We start from the raw sequence: 17919 nt of genomic DNA on the forward strand, positions 1-17919 counted from the left end.
TATATTGAAACTGTAAGGAACACAATAAAATAAAAAATTTTCATAAGTTTAAATTTAAATATAATTATTTGTATGAAGAAAAATTCATTAGGAAAAAATAAATGGCTATAGAAATTAAAATAAATATCCTTAAAAAATTATGTATCACTTTTTTTCGTTGAAAAAGTTTTAAATAAAACATTAACTAAAGTTTGTATATATATTATTATATAAATGAAATTTTATTATTAAATCTTTGATTATAAAAAAAAAAAAAAAAATTAACTAAATATTTACAGATAAATATATATGGAAAAAACAATAAAAAAGTTTAAGCAAAATAAATATGCACTAACATTTTTGAGCATATGATCAAATTATTGTACAATTTTTATTGTATAATATAAATCCTAATAGTTTTTTTGTAATTTATTTCGTAATAAAAGTTGTATGCTACTTTCTTTACAAAATGTTATTATGTGTCAAACTTTTTTTATATAAAATATTTCGTTTAACTCTTTAATATATGTATGTACAAAATGATAAAAACGTTCAAATTATACAAAAGAAATACCATGTATAATGTTACAGCATGTAAATAAAATGTAAAGGAATAAAAATATAATGTACAAATTTTTAAAAATTAATTTAGCAATTCAAAAAAATTGTTTTAATTGTAATAATTATCTTTTCTTTTTTTTTTTTAATTTATTATTTTTTTTCTTTTAATTTTATTTACTTGTGGAAATAATTTTTTTTTTAAAATTATTTCTTTTAATTTTATTAATATATGGAGATAAATTTTTTTTTTTTTTAATTTAATTTTTTTTTGTTTTATTTTTATTATGATATAGAAATAAACCTAACTGTTTTTTTTTTTTCATTCTTTGATAGTATTTTTTTCAGTACTAATGTAATTATTATCAAATCTATTTTAAATATACTAAGAAAATTATAAAAATATTGAATAGTTTTCTTGTTTTAAGAGATTTTTAAATAATATGAAAATATTGTTTGTATATCTTAAAAATAAATTTTAAAAAAAATAATATACTATGAATTTTTTCTGTATTTATAAATATTAAAGTTATCCTTATATATGTATTACATATGTATTTTCTTTATTGCTTTCATTTGTAATAATATGAGGATGTAAATATATTTAAAATTATTGAATTGAATACAATAATTTTATACTAAATTCTTCGTTATTTTATTTTATTGTTTCATATTAATACTTATGTATAAATATGGGTATTTATATTTTTAAAAGGAACACCTATAATAAATGCTTTAAGAATTTTAGAATTTTTCATTAAATAATAATAAATCTTATTTTGATTTAGACATATATTATTTTATCTTAAAATTAATGTACAAAAACATAACAGCCATGTTGTAATACCATAAAAAATATACTTAAATATATATATTATTTTGTAACTGAGAATTTCATTTTAATACATAATAGTTTATGAAAGAAAAAGTATTTTTTTAGGTAAATACTAATATACGTTTTATGTAATAAAAAGTATATATGTAATAAGTTCTTATCCTATTATTATTATTTTTATTACTACGAATAATAAATATAATCTATCTATAGAAGGAAAGGTTAAAAAAAAGTTCATAAAATTAGAATTATTATATGGAAACAGTGCAAAAATACATATTTAGATTCAGAATATATGAAAGTATACGTGTATACGTGTTATATTTTCTTTTAATTAAATAATAAAATATATACAATAACTGATTAATTTTTGATTTTATATTTTCTTATCTAATGTACTTCTTCAAAGTACATTATTTTATATTTAATGTAATAAATCCTACATTTATATTATTATAAATAATTTTTAATTTAATTTTCAATGTGTAATTTTTAATATGAACTATGTATCCTACAAATTCAATTTATTACGTTTTAAATAAAATAAAATAAAATGTGAAAAATCAAAAGTAATTTAAAAGATTACGTTAATAATTTGCAGGATGTAAAATATAATTAACATTTTTATTACTTAACATATAATAGTATTAATGCATGCAATAGTAGAAAGTATTGGGATCCTCGTTTTTATTAAAATACTAACGTTTTCTTTTTTAATTTGTATATGCCATTATTACAATAATGTGGTACTATAATATTACTTCGTATTGTTTCATTTGTTTCTGTATTTTATTTTTAACAATAAAATTTTCTTAGTTTAGAAATGTATATACTTGTATATTATAAATGTTTACGTTCTTTTATTTAGTCTATGTGTGGTAATTCAATAGATAAGAAGTACACACTAGATGAATTTTCGCGTATAACAACTGATAGAATTCTATCAAGGAGTTCATTGGATACAAAATCAACTGACGTTACATCAAATGACAAGGGTGACACTAAATTAAAGGATGAAAAGAAAAACATATATGAAAATAGCGAAATCCCTAAACCCGGAAGAGAAAAAGTAGAGGAAATTTTGTTAGAAAATGAGGGAAGGAATAGATTACCTAAGAGAAAAAAAACTATTTTTACTAGAATGGATGAATTTTTTGAGAAAATGATATTCAGTCTTTTAGGTCCCATAGATATAATTAAATATAACTTGGAAATTAATAACAAGATTGAAGGTAAAACGGTAAATAGAAAGATGGATTTAGGAATTTCGCCACCCTATTTAGTTTTTTTGGCAGGATTTGCACTCTTTATAATATCGATTGCTTTAGTTTCACATTACGATAATGGAGATGTAAAAACAATGATAGCAAATTTATCAAGTACACTATACCATGTAATTTTAATATTTTTAATATCTGTGGTGGTTTTGAGCATATTTGGTTTTATTTATGTTTCTATTAAAAAGGAAAAATATGAAAAAATAAGGGCAAATAATTCTAAAATTTGTTATAATATTCTTAATTACTTTTATAAGAAATACATTTAATGTTAAATAATAATATTTGCAGCATCCTTAAAAATATTGAACATATAAGATACATAGAGTTACAAAAATTTTATAATATAAAATACATATACATAACTATTTTCGTATGAAATAGAAAAATATGTATTTTTAATATATAGTAAATTTGAATGTTTTATTTTTTAAATTTATATTTTAAGGAGTTGTTTGTATATAATATTTTGTAATAATACTTATGTATAGGTAAATATATTTATGTATGAAATATATGCATGTTTCATAAATTTAATATAAAATGATGAATTTCGTATATTTCCTTTAAATTAATAGGAAATTCTATGCTGCTAAACTTATGAAATGGATGTAATTTTTTTCCTTTTATTTTAGTTTCATTTAGACTAAAATGTTGTTTTGTGAGGTAGAAAAAATTATTATCTGCTCTAAATTGATTGTATACATCTTTTACTGTATTTTAAAAAAAAGGGGAATATTTTTTTTTGGACGATTTGAAAAAAGAAAATTTAATTAATATTAATTTTAGATGTTAATATGATAAATGTATTACAATACGTATTTAATACAAAAACGTTTTGTTATATGTTTAAATTATTGAATCTTTTATATATGAAAATATAATTATGTCATTATATAATATTTTATTTAATAATGAATTGATTAATAATTAATGCTAATTTTACAAAATATAATTTATTTCATCTAAATACGATATATACAAACTTAATATGTTGCTTATTAAGAATGTACTGTTAATTCAATTTTATTGGAATTACTTGAGTACGCATTACGATAATATGTTATAAATATATATTCCACATTTTATTTTTTATTTTAGTTAATATTAAAAATTTAGGTACCTATTAAAATTATTAATTATATATATATAATATATATTCATAAAAAATATTTATAAATAAAAATTACTCTTTATAATAGAAACCGTTATATTATTCATAGAAAATTTTTAAGAAAAAATAAAATAGATGTTTAAGGTTTCTATACATATTCATTTTTAATGGGTTATAATGTGTATTATTATAGTAAATTTACGGTAAGATCTTTATTTCTGTATGTTTTTCTTCATAATTTTTGCATATATATGTACTAAAATTTTCATGATTAATATATGCGTACGCAAACTAATATATACTTTTTTAATTTCACTTATACTATCTATTTATATAAAAGGTTTTTAAATGTATTTTAGATCAATGTTAGAAATACCTTATGTAAATTTACACTTGGTAATAATGTAGTATTACATGTTCACTAGAATATTAGATGTTTTATTATCATGACTATTTATAAATTTACATAGATTTTTAAAATGGAGAATTTAAAAAATAATTAAATTTTTTTGAGGAATTATTAACTAATAATATTCATTATTACTTAAATGAAAATTGTGTATATATATGTCATTATATAAAGTCATATTATTTTTTATATGTTCTGTGTTTCCACGATGGAAATATTGAATATGTAATTTATAAGTTTCGTCAAAATATTTTTATATATCTTAATAGCAATTTAATTAATATATTAATATCTATAATTGCAGTTATTATGCATGCATTTGTATGTAGTTTGAAAAGTATTAAAGTACTTTTTTTCTTATATAAAAATTCAATTAAAATAATGAATAAATACAATGAACTGTTATTTATTATTAGATGTGCATTAAAATTATGGATAAAGATTCTAAATTAGTTTTAATAGCACTTCAATTTTCAATAGCGTTATAATTTATAGTGTCTATAAAAACTTAATACTTCAAAAACTAAAAAATGGAAAGAATACATATAAATAAACTAAAAAGCGTAATAATAATAAAAGAAAAAAAACGTATGAATTAGTATATCAATAAAAACTTAACAAGAATATATGTAATAAATAGATATATTTATCTTAAAGTATATTTTAGAAATGGAACAAAGTAATATACATTGTATTTTAAAATGTAACTTGGAAAATATAATATACACAAATATTTTATATGGAAGGTTACTACTTGAGAATACTGAATAGTATATTAATACAGGTTGGTGATAAAAGATATCAAATGTATATCTTAACATTTATAGAAAGGAAATTATAGCTTATTAACAAATGTGTAAGTAAAATGATGTGTAAATTTTCCTCCATAAAAATCTCTATATAGTCCATATGTTTATATATCTAATGTTAAATAATATATTAGACTAATTTCATGTATAAAGGTAAAGTTATTTTGTATATGAAATATATTAACAGTGATTCAATAATATATACATTACAATAGATATAATTGAACGGTAAAAGATATCGAATTAATATACCTATGAAAGAATTATGTAATATAGAATAATATAATTTTTGAATAATATATTAATAAAGAATATTTTATAAAAGAATAGTAATGTTATAATTATAAGATATAAATTATAAGAATATAATTAAAATATTCCAATTTTATTAGTATTTTTGCTTTATGTTTCTTAATTTCACGCAAACATGTATAAAAAAGGTGTATTATTAATTTCTTCTTTATGTAGTGAATCAATTAAAAAAATTTATAAACAACATGGGGGTACATATATCTGAATATTAAATCATTATGCATAGAGTAGGAGTATATGTGTATATAAATGTACAATTAATATATTAATTACTTTATATAATTTGTGCATGCATGAATTATTTTATTAATTTTTAATAGTGTAATAAATATATATAATATACCAAAACAGGAATATTGCAGTACTACTAAAAAATAAATCAATTAGAAAATGAAACTTTTGTAGAACATTTTTAATTGATTTTTATTATTTTTTTAAAAAAATATTGCTGTGAAAAATTTATTGCTAATATTGTTATGAACTTAATCGTGTACAAAATTAAAAAAATATTATAATAGTAAAAAAGAGTATTAATAAAACATGAACACTTATCATTATATTACGTTTAAATAATAATAAATTAAATATTAGTGCGCATATATATTAGCACAAATTCTCTTATGATGAAGGCGCATAACAAGGAAAATATTAAATACATCATAAAAAAAAAAAATGGTTAATAAATTCTTCCTTCATTATATAAAAACATAAAAGATTCAGGTAAAAATTAAAAAAATACGATTATGATAAAATTAAATAATAGAATTTTTAAGGAATATTGAATAAAATTTTTTTTCTATGAGACTACAATTCTATTTATAGTTGGAATAAAGATATAATTATTCTAAATCCTGTGCTATTATTTTTTTAATTTAAAAATTCCTTTTAAAATTAATAATATTCTATTATTTTTTAATAAATTATGTTCTTTTAGAAAAAATTATTATAATATTTTTTTATATGTTCAAAATAATTTATTGTTCATATAATAATTAACTGATGGTTATTATGTCATAAATGATAAATTAAAAAAGTATTATAATATATAAAACATTTGCTGCTAAATATATATTTTATATAATAAAAATCATTATTCAATTATATTAGGTTTTTGTTGTAGTTTTTTTTTTTTTAAATATTTGATATATATATTATATGATTATAAAACTATAAAGAAAATTATAAATTCCTTCTAAAATGTACGTAAGAAACATTAATGAAAGAAAGAATGAATCATTTGATAAATAATTATTATAATTTTATTATATTAATTAATTAAAAATGTTGTACGTAACATTTATTTTTAAATGTATTTCAGTTGAAATATTCTTGATATTATTACTATTGAATCGAATCTGTATTTAATAAATTAAATTTTAATTTTAATATTTTTTTTTTGTATGCATAAATATAAATACTAATTTACTTATATGAATAAGTAGTGAATCTACAAATCCATTAATTTATTGTTGTTACGTAATAATAATAAGTATCCAAAATATACTTAATTTATGATATTATTAATTTATTGATACAGAAATAAAGTATTAATGTTGTTCGTATATTTAAAAATATAAAAAGTTTAGAAAAATATATAATAAAATAAAAACTTTATTTCTAAGAATATGCGTAATTTACCAATATAATCATTCTCTTTTATTATGGTATATAGTATAATTTGTATGTGGGAATCTTATTTTTTTAAATATAAGCTTTTTCATTTATTTTTATAGTTAATAGTATTAATTTTTAAGTTCAAAATATAACTAAATGCAATTTACATATATTATAATTACGGATGTAAAAAAAAACATTAATATTAATAATGAATGTCTTAATACATAGTAATATATATATCTATATTTTATAGTTTTTATATTTTTAATAAATCCTATATTTGAAATTATTGTACTATAATTTTTTTTATTTTCAGAAAGGTTAATAAAATATTATTTAGTTACTGTATTATTAAAATGAACTCATATAATTTAAATATTTATGTATGAATTCGAATTATGTTATTTTAGTTAATGTTCGTATTTTTAAAAAATAATAGTAATATAAAAATTTTATAATAAATATTTAATGTTATCTTTCATGGTTTACATTGTATAATGCAATATAGTTATATATATATATATATGTATATGGTATTATTTTTTTTTTTTTTTGAAATAATTAAAAGTAATAACAGAAAATTTTTTTTATTAAATTTAGTGACCTTTATCTTTGGAAGAATATTATATTATGGTTAGATATTTTCTTACTGAATATACTATGATATTAGGAAAATAAATTATGGATCAAAAAATTAAATTATTTTTAATTATTAAAATTGTTACTTTTATATTTTTATTGCGGATATGCCTTTTTACTAATGATGCGGTATGAAAATTTTATTTAATTATATGTTTATAGTTCTTTTTTTTTTTTTTTTATTTATTAATATTTTTTTTTTACATTAAATTATTTATACATTTAAATAACACATTTATGTTTTATTTAGAGCACATTAAAAAAATTATTGAATGAGAAATACATTGTTGATAACAAATTATTTGGAAGAACATACCGATTATTAGGAAAACATAAACTGGAAAAACGTTCAAATGTTGTATGTATAAAAGAAGGGCTACCAAATAATTGTGTGTTCGAGAAAAAAATTATATCTCATCATGATGATGAGACTATAAGTAAAAGGAAACAATCAAATAAAAATTCAGTAGATAAATCGCAACTCTATACAGAAGTTATAGATTATGATAGTGGAATGTTTGATGGGAAGCATTATCATTATGAAAAAAAATGGATTAACAAAAAGGAATATGATAATATCGTTAAAAGAAAAAGGAGAATTAATTTTATTACTTTAAGTAAAATGAAATATAATGGATATGGACTAGTGATTGCCTTATTTTTTTTTTTATTCTTATTAGGAATTGGATTACCCATAATAGAATTTTCAGGGGTTATGACAAGTATTGGAAACAAATTGGTAGGTCAGGCATGGTGGTCATCTATGAAAAACTTTGGATATAAATTGGTATCATTACTTCCAGAATTTATATTAGATAATATTTTTATAATATCATATGTGGTGTCTATCATTATGTTAGCTATCGTATTTGTGATACTGGTCCCTAGGATCTTAAGAAATAATGAAAAATATAAAAAAATTAAGTTGATGAGAGAATAAAAAGTTAATAAAAAATTTGCATAATTTGTAAGGAATTTATTAATGTAAAATCATAACTTTAATATTGTTAGCGATAATTTATTAATAATTATTACTATAATTACACTAATTTTATACATACTCATTTGTATATTTGTTCATTTTTATACGAGACAACAAAAAACTGTTATGTTATTTTTTTTTTTTAATTTTAATGTTTTAATATTTTCGAATTTGCACTTTTGAAGTATTATTTAAGCTTAATCAAATATATTTGAAATAACGTATATTTGTACTTTTATAGATTTCTATGAATAATAAAATTGCACATTAAAGAATATATATGATAATAAAATTCACATAGTTTTACTGATGTGTAGTCATTTTCATTTGAATTTAAAAGTGCATGTTTCAGCGTTTTATATTTTTTTAGTTTAAAATTATTATTTGATGAAAATTTTAATAAGACCATTATTAGTTTTAATTTTAAAATAAATGTATCTTTTTTAATGTATGAAAAAACTAAAAGGATGTGTTTTGTCGGATATATCTATATCTGTCTATCTATCTACTTATCTATCTATCTATAACTATATATATGTGAATATTTTATTACGCAAAAGGAAACTTCACATATATTATACAAAATAAATTTTAGAAAAATTATGTTATAGTATATATTTATTCTAAAAATTTCATCAGCGGATGTTTAGTTTATTTAAATGGTGTAAAACGGAATGTATTATTGTATATTATAGTAACAGCTCTATTATATATTAATTATTCATAATTATTGTGTAACTTAAATTTTTCGAGTATTCATAATTAAATGAATAGTTAAAATCTTTTATTATTTCATTGTTGTGTCTAGTTGTATAGATAATTAAATTTTTTAAAATTACTTAAATATATATTATATTGATAATTTATAAATAAATATGCTATATTTTGTATATGTATCCCATGTAGATGAATGATTAAAGTAATGAATTAGTTTAAAACAGTTACTCACATATAACATATTGAAATACTTTTTTTTTTTATTTTTGATTTTTACGTAGTAGTAATTTAAAAAAATATTTCTTCGGTTTGTAGGAATTAAAATTTTAATTAATACAATTCAAATAAGCGAGTACACTACTGCAATCATGTAATCATCTGAAAATAAATAATTATATATTTGTATTATTTTTTATAGTTTTGCTTATACATATAATAATTAAAGTATTAGTGTTATTTTTAAATTCATAAATATATAGAGTATATATTGATAATTAATAATACATTTATATATATAACTATTTTTTAAATAAATTAAAAGTTAAGAAAAAAAAAATTTATTATTTGTAGATAATTCCTGAATACAGATTTAATGTTTAGAGTTATGGTTAAATTCACTTCTAAAAATAGTTATGGCACTTTAGCATAATTGTAATTTTTAGTATGTATTACATGTGGGAGAACGTTAATTATGGTTATACTTAAGAATATCAATTAATGAATAAATGGTTACTTTTGTAATTATAATTATTAAGTTGTTAATTTGATTATATTTTATAAGAATTACTTAAATATGTATAATAAAGTAATATTATTAGAAAAAAGTATATTTATTTATATTTTTGACAGAATAGCACAGATAGATTTTTGAAACAAGATTATATTGATATTAATATATTTTACAAATTTACTCTTTTTTTTTTTTTTTTTTTTCTTTTAATTATTTTTCAGAAGAGTAATTTGATTATACACACTGGTATAAATTTAACATTCATTCTATAAAAATATTAACATTAATGTATAATATAATTATAATTATATCCTGTAACTATGTGCGACAAAGCGTAAGGAATAGTAATATAGGAATGCAAATATATCCTCTTTCGCACGATTGTATAATAAATAATATATTTTATTTATTTTACATTTGTTGCATAATAGTTATAAAATAATATATAATTTGAGGTAATATTTATTTATAAATCACTAATAAACAAATAGTAGTTTTGTCCTCCGTAATATTTTTATGAAACAAAATTGTTATTCTAATAATTTTCTAAAGTTATACAATATATTTTTTCCGATACTATGAAAATTTATATTATATGTTATTATAATTTAAATATTTTTTAAAATTATAATAATTACTAAAGATATTTTTTTACAAAATTTACGTTTATTTTTATATTTTTTTTTATTAATTATGTTTCTATCGAAAATGTAAGTTTATTTTTATATTTAGAGAAAAAAAAAAAAAAATAAAGGGATATAACTGATTCCTTAATTTTAAATAATTTACTTTTGGATTTGATAAGTAAAATATATTTATTTAAAATATATAATAATTATAATGTTCTATTTATAATTTGAAACAGTGTCAAAAAATCCTTAATTTGGAGCTTGTTTATTAATAATACAAACATAATATGGGTGAATTCATTTCAGGAATGCAACTTATAAAGTAATAATATATGTATACTCCATATATCCTTTGTATATTTGACATGTTAGATTATAACTTGTTTAAAAAATAATTTATCCTCTTTTTTTTTTTTTTTTACATCATGTTAATGCTATAATAATTAATATAATATTTTACATTTTTAATTATAAAATGAGATCTAAAAAGTATAAAAGTAAAATAAATTATGTTAATTGATAGGAAAAAGGAAAAAATTAATAGCAACGTGCATAATGTGTTAGTGTACCTATTTGCTTCGCATGTTATATTTTTTGTCATAAATATAAAATAAAAATATTAAAGATATTATTATTTATATTTGATTTTGGAAACATATTAAAACTTAAAGTCTAATATTTTTCTATTAATTAATTAATATATATATATATATGTATTTTTGTTAATATTAAATGTTATAATATTTTACGTAATTATATTCTTTTCTGTAAACAATAGGTATATGTTTATAAGAGAATTTTAGTTTTTGGTTCAATATATTGGTATGAAATTGTTAGATATACTAGTATAATTTTAATTTTTTTGTAATTATGTACATAGGATATTATTAATAGTAAGAAATAAAATATGTGAGACACACTGGATGATAACTACTTTCATGATATTATTAGTGAAGTCACTTAATTTTAGATTTATTTTAATTTTATAATTATTATTTAAATGTATATTATAATATGAACTGGTAACGAAAAAGATATGCATTATTATTCACGCAAGAATTTAATAAACATATGATTGAATCTAGATTATTATAATATTAACACATTTTATACGTGTATTACATTTCTTTTTTTTTTATTACATTTATTCTATATATATACATTTAATGAAAAAAAAAGGTAAATTTTGACTTTAAAAACATGTTATTAGGAAACTACTATATATATTAAACTTAATTAAAAATAACCATTTTCAAAAATTTACACAAAAGTTAAAAAAAGTTATTATTTCCCCTTAAAATGTATATATTTTCATAAATTATATAGTTTATAATAAATTTTATTTTTTAAATATATTGTAGACTATAAAGGAAAGAATGTGTTATTAGCAGAACACGGAAGTTTTCACAAAATATATATTTTTGGAATTTATGAGTTCTTTTGTTTCATTCATTTAATAACTAATATTTTTTTATTAATAATATATGCATTTTCCAAAATATAATATTTATAAAATTAGAATATTTAGTAGAAAAATTTAAAAATAGTAATTATTCTAGAAATACCTAGAACAATAACATATACCTATATTTTATACATTTTATATTGTAAAATAAATCCAATATTTCCTAATATATAAAAATTATAAAAAAAAATTGTTTAATCTATCCATTACGTAATTAAATTGTACGTTGTGAATATATATGAATACATTTAAATTGAGTAATTTTTCATAAAGTTAATTTTTTATAAATAATAACAATTAAGAAATTTTTATGTATCCTTTTTTAGGTATTTTTTTTTTTTAAAGTAGTAAAATATTTTATATGTGTTAATACTTTAAAAAAATATATTAAAAAAAATAAAAGAAGTATTTTTTTATTGTTGAAATTGTATAACGTAATGTTAATTTTTTCTTTATATTATATATTATAATATTAGAAACTATAGCATGGAACAAAATATTAGGTTTATCTTTTTCATCAAAATTTTGCTGTTTGTCCTTTTAATTTGGATTTGTCATTTATACAGTGACATGGTATGATAAAATATTTTGAGGGGAATTTGTATTATTCATATTTTTATTGTTTATTTTTATTAATTATTTTTTTTGGAATTGGAATATTTAACCATTTATTTATGAAATATATACATTTTCTTTTTTTAGAGCAGGTTTGATAAATATTTGGATAAGAGGTATAGTTTTTGTAAAAAATTAAATAAGCGAATTTATCTATTGTTAGGAAAATGTGAAAATGGTATTTTTTCAAATGTTGAAGATTTAGAATTAAAGATACCATATAATACAAGAAAAAAAAACAGAAAATTACTTACAGTTAATGATGAAAAATGGGACAAAGAAAAAAAAGAAAAATTATATAGAAGCTCATTATATAAGGAAAAATTAATTAAGAGACTTATGAAAAATAAATGTACCATGTTACATAAATCATATAATCATTATGAGAAAAAAATAATGAATGGACTTAATGATAAAGTTTTTTTTAAAAAAATGATATTAATTAATGATAAGGTTTACAAAAAATTAAAACGTAAAAAATATGGATTACGACTTTGCTTACTTTTATTATTGTTCATATTTGTATTAATTTTACCTATATTGGATTTATCGTTAAGTAATTCTGAAAATTCATTGTATTTATTGTCATTACTATGTCAGTTATTAGGATATAGTTTAACATCTGGTACACAGCCTCAGTTAGAAGGAGGTGGTGCATCTGCGCCAGATTCTCAATTGAGTTCTTTTTGTTCAAGTGATCCAAGTATATCATTAAAGGTATCTAGTATTCTAGTATATTGTATACCTATTTTAATAATGGGTATTATGCTTATAATAGGAATTTTTTATTATTATAAATATGTTATAAAACATAAAAAGATTAAGTCAATGGAATTGTTCAATGAATAGTGAGGAATATGCTTATTTCTGTAAGGAGGCCTTTAGTGTTATATACTGAATGTAATAACATTAATGATATATTAAATATAAGAGTAATTGCTTAGATTTTTTGGATTACTTCACATATTCGTGGCAATATTTATATGTAAATATAAAATATATATGTTTTTATTTTTTTTGTGAATTTGAATGTTTGAAAATTTTTTATATGTAATTTAAAGTGTTCCTTGGACTGTATGAAATAATATTTCGAATATATATATTTTTATATGTATGAATATTTTAATGAGAAATATATACTTGTTCTTTAAAATTACTGTATAAAAGAACAATTAATATTATTTTATTGAATTCACTTGTTAATTTACATTTTAACTATAAATAATTATACATTATATTTTTTATCATTTTCTAGTATAAAATTATTATTTTTTCAGATTTTTAATAAGAAGAGTTATTATTTTAAGATTAATAATTAGAGGTCCTTGATATTTACATAATGAAACAAAGTGATTATATTATTATACTGATATTATTTTTTTTTTTTTGATATTGTCAATAGTATTTTAAATATTTATTTTCCTTTATTGTTAATATCGTAATTTATTTGCTGGAAAAATAATATTTTCTTGAAAGAAAAATAAAATAAAATATAATTTAGGATTTTTACAGTAATTTTTTTGCTAATATAATAATTTTATAATTGTTGTTATATGGTTTACGCTACATATGTAGCAGAAATAATTGAACAGAAAATTTTTGTTAATATAAGTATTATAAAAAAAAATGTTTTGTTTATTCATATTTATTACATAATCTGTATCAGCAAAATTATTTTTCTGAAAATATATGTTTATAAATGACAAAAGAAGAACTAATATGTTAGCTCTAAAAATGTCATTTGAAAAATTACTAAATAATGTACTTTGGTAAATCATATAGTTACACTTTCTATTTCTAATTTACATATAATAATCTGTATATTGATCTCATAGGTAAATTTATATTATTTTGAATATTTTTAAATTATGATAATTGTATGAATCATTCATATACTAATTTTATTGTGTCTTTATTTATTATTTTTCAAATATATTAACATTTTTTAAAATGTATAAATATGGGTAAAAAATAAAAACATTAAAGTTATTATTTTAAAAAATTCCCATTTAGAAATAACGGTACAAATTAAATTCAATTAAGAATTAAATATTTAAAAAATATAACGTATAAATATAAAATAATAATTTATTTACTTTTTATGTATATATATTTTTTCATAGATTGAATATCACATAATATATTGAACTTTCTAAATGTATTGTAAACTATAAACTAATGTACCTGTTTATGTGGTAACTATAAAATGTGTTATATTTTACAAAACTAAAAGAATTTTACATTTATTAACTAATTCATTAATTATTGTATTTATTGTATACTCATAGTAATTAGTATTTTATAAAAAATAACACGTTTTTTCAATGTGTAATATCATAGAAATTATAATTAAAAATAGTAAAACGTCAATATAAGTAGAAATGATTATCCTATTATATAAAGTATTGCAATAGATCTATATTCTATATGTTTTATGTAGTAAAATAAATGAGTATTTATAAATATTAATATATCATATATTTTGTTTTTACATTAATAATTTCCTATGAAGAAAACTTGTAATTAATCGACTATGTTAAAAAATTTACATATGCATTTTGAATATTTATGAGTGAATTAAAATTATAGTATTTTATTTAAAGTTATTTTTTTATTCATAACGTTAATACTAAAAATTTATAATATATTTCTAAAGGTATTTTATTTTGGTCCGCATTGTAAAATACATTTTCGATATATTATATGATTATCTTTCTTTAGAGAAATAATAAAAAAAAATTGAAAAAATATATATAGTACGATTTATCATTGAATGCATTATATGTTATTATAAATATAATACTTTTTGAATATATTATAATTTTAGAAATATATGATGGAACAAAAAAATATGCTGTTATTTATTAAAATTTCAACGATTATATTTTTACTTTGGATATGTAAATTTTGCAATGACCTGGTATGATTATATTATTCAAATATATTTGTATTATTTATGTTGTCATTTTTAATTATTATTAATGCTTTTTTTAAGATGAGAATATTTTTACATTTTAATAATATATTTTTAACTTTTTTTTAGAAATCTCTAAATAAAAATTTGGATGAAAAATGCAATCTTTGTAGAAAAATAAATATAAGAAATTATCGATTATTAGCAAAATATAAGCAGGATAGTGATTCATGTATTGAGAATTTTAAGAGAGAAATTCAGCATAATGATGTGAAACAAAATAAATGTTTATCTAATAATAAAAAAGGTCCAAATAGAAACCGAAGACAATTATGTAAAAGTTCATTATATATTCAGGAATACGATAAAAATGTTAAGAAAAATAAATGTGCTATTCCTAAAACAAAAAAGTATTCCAATTTCGAAGAAAAAATATTTAAAGAACTTGATTATAAAGATTACCTTTATAAAATCAAGATAATTGAAGATAAGGAATATAAAAAACTATCACGTAAAAAACGCAGAATACGATCTGCTTTAATTTTGTTGTTTTTCCTGGTATTAATAGTACCCATATTAGATCTTTCATTAGAGAAATTTACAAAGGGTGGGTTGTTGGGCTTATTAGGCTTGTTATATCCAAGTTCATCTCAAGGAAAGGCATTGGGGGAAAATATAGAGGGGCATTTGTTTACTTTATTAAGCGCTACTGGAATGAATAAAATAAAAGTAATATTTGCATCACCTATTTTGCTTTATTGCGTACCTTTCCTCATATTTGTTGTGATATTTATATTAGGAATGATTTACTACTATAAAAAAGTTATAAAATATGAAAATATGAAGTTCAGAAAAAGACTAAATAGGTAATATGCATTTTTCTATAAAGATGAATTTAACAGATAGCTATATCTTTAGTGATATACTTAACGACGATAACAATAACTATATAAATTTTGTAAATACACCTGAATATATCTTTATTTTCACTGTGAAATAGTAAAAATGTGTGTTCTTAGTTTTGTTAATTTTAATTTTGGACTTTTTGAATAATTTTCAATTTATTTTTTAAGGAATGATCTTAGCTTAACAAAATACTTTTTCTGAATAGATAAATCTTCGCGTTAAAATATATTTCATGAATAATATATACATAAGCGTTCAAATTAATATAGAACGCAATAATTAACATAATTTTAGTGAAATGTGTCACTTTCTATTTTATTAAGCGTTTTTTTTTGTTTTTTTTTATTCGATTAAGTCTAAAGTGTTTATTTGTTTAGGTTATTTAAGAAAATGTATTATTATTGTTATGATAAAAATAAATGTGTCTTTTTCTATATACAGAACATGCATATGTATAAATTTTTTTTTATTGGTAATAATATATATTTTTTTACACCAAAAAAAAAATCGTTAATATTTATACTATATGTTTTATGAGAAATATTTTATAAAAGGTAATAGTTATAAAAACCTTTTTAACAGACTTAATTTTTTACATAGTCTAAATGTGATATTATAAATATGTAATAAAATAATGTACTTTTTAATTATGTATTGTTACTAAAAACTTAAGGATTTGGGGATTCTATATCATTACAAATGAGGGACGTTTTTAAAGTAACTATTATATTGTTTTTGCACATAACTGTATAGTTTACTCAATATTTTTCAAATTACTTGAATATATATTACATTGGAAATTTATATTTAAGTAGTCTATATTTTATTTATTTTTTATGTATTTAAAAGATTAAATTATTGGAAAATAATTAAGAAAGTATTAGTATATTATTTGTTAAATTTTTTTCTAAATATCATTTATTTGAGATTAAAGGATGGAACATATATATATTATTTTTAATATAATATATGCTATTATTTAAGCATTTCACTAATAATTATGTCAAATATAATGACTAATTTAATTCATGCTATCTGATACAGTTTTCAAAGAGACAGTAATAAAAGGTTTATATTATTAATAATAAATACCACTTGTTTTGCTTTTTTATGTAATTTAAAAGAAATATATTTTTTTAAATAACAAATAAGAATATATGTTAATATTATGCCCCATAAGAACAAAATTAAATTTCTGATGTTCAACTGTAATTTAAGGCTCTAAATTATCGGAGATCTCAAAAATGTATAGAAGGAGGAATTTTATTTATTTGCACTTATGACATTGTGTAATTACTATATTTTATACCTTGTTAAAGCTTTGAATATAAGATATGTATTACAATATTATTTAATATAGAAATGAATGTGTATTTTTGAATCCATTAAATCTATTTATAATAGGAAAAATA

The 17919-nt window shown here is 18.1% G+C and overlaps 4 protein-coding genes across 4 annotated transcripts; all 4 read left to right on the forward strand.

The window, feature by feature from the left end:
• Positions 1 to 2022: 2022 nt before the first annotated feature.
• Positions 2023 to 2918, forward strand: PmUG01_07049000 (Plasmodium exported protein, unknown function; the record flags this gene model as incomplete). The annotated part of the gene is made up of 2 exons (XM_029004243.1): positions 2023 to 2118; positions 2241 to 2918. 2 exons carry the CDS (start codon positions 2023 to 2025, stop codon positions 2916 to 2918), a joined length of 774 nt encoding a protein of 257 aa, XP_028860952.1.
• A 4673-nt stretch (positions 2919 to 7591) lies between these two features.
• Positions 7592 to 8489, forward strand: PmUG01_07049100 (fam-m protein; the record flags this gene model as incomplete). Its single annotated transcript, XM_029004246.1, has 2 exons — positions 7592 to 7678; positions 7800 to 8489. The coding sequence occupies 2 exons, from the start codon at positions 7592 to 7594 to the stop codon at positions 8487 to 8489; spliced, it is 777 nt and encodes a 258-aa protein (XP_028860953.1).
• A 4069-nt stretch (positions 8490 to 12558) lies between these two features.
• Positions 12559 to 13536, forward strand: PmUG01_07049200 (Plasmodium exported protein, unknown function; the record flags this gene model as incomplete). The annotated part of the gene is made up of 2 exons (XM_029004247.1): positions 12559 to 12645; positions 12775 to 13536. The coding sequence occupies 2 exons, from the start codon at positions 12559 to 12561 to the stop codon at positions 13534 to 13536; spliced, it is 849 nt and encodes a 282-aa protein (XP_028860954.1).
• Positions 13537 to 15520: 1984 nt separating this feature from the next.
• Positions 15521 to 16471, forward strand: PmUG01_07049300 (fam-l protein; the record flags this gene model as incomplete). The annotated part of the gene is made up of 2 exons (XM_029004248.1): positions 15521 to 15607; positions 15731 to 16471. 2 exons carry the CDS (start codon positions 15521 to 15523, stop codon positions 16469 to 16471), a joined length of 828 nt encoding a protein of 275 aa, XP_028860955.1.
• Positions 16472 to 17919: the final 1448 nt, after the last annotated feature.

Source organism: Plasmodium malariae, assembly GCF_900090045.1.
Source record: "Plasmodium malariae genome assembly, chromosome: 7".
In the NCBI taxonomy this organism is placed as follows: Eukaryota; Apicomplexa; class Aconoidasida; order Haemosporida; family Plasmodiidae; genus Plasmodium; species Plasmodium malariae.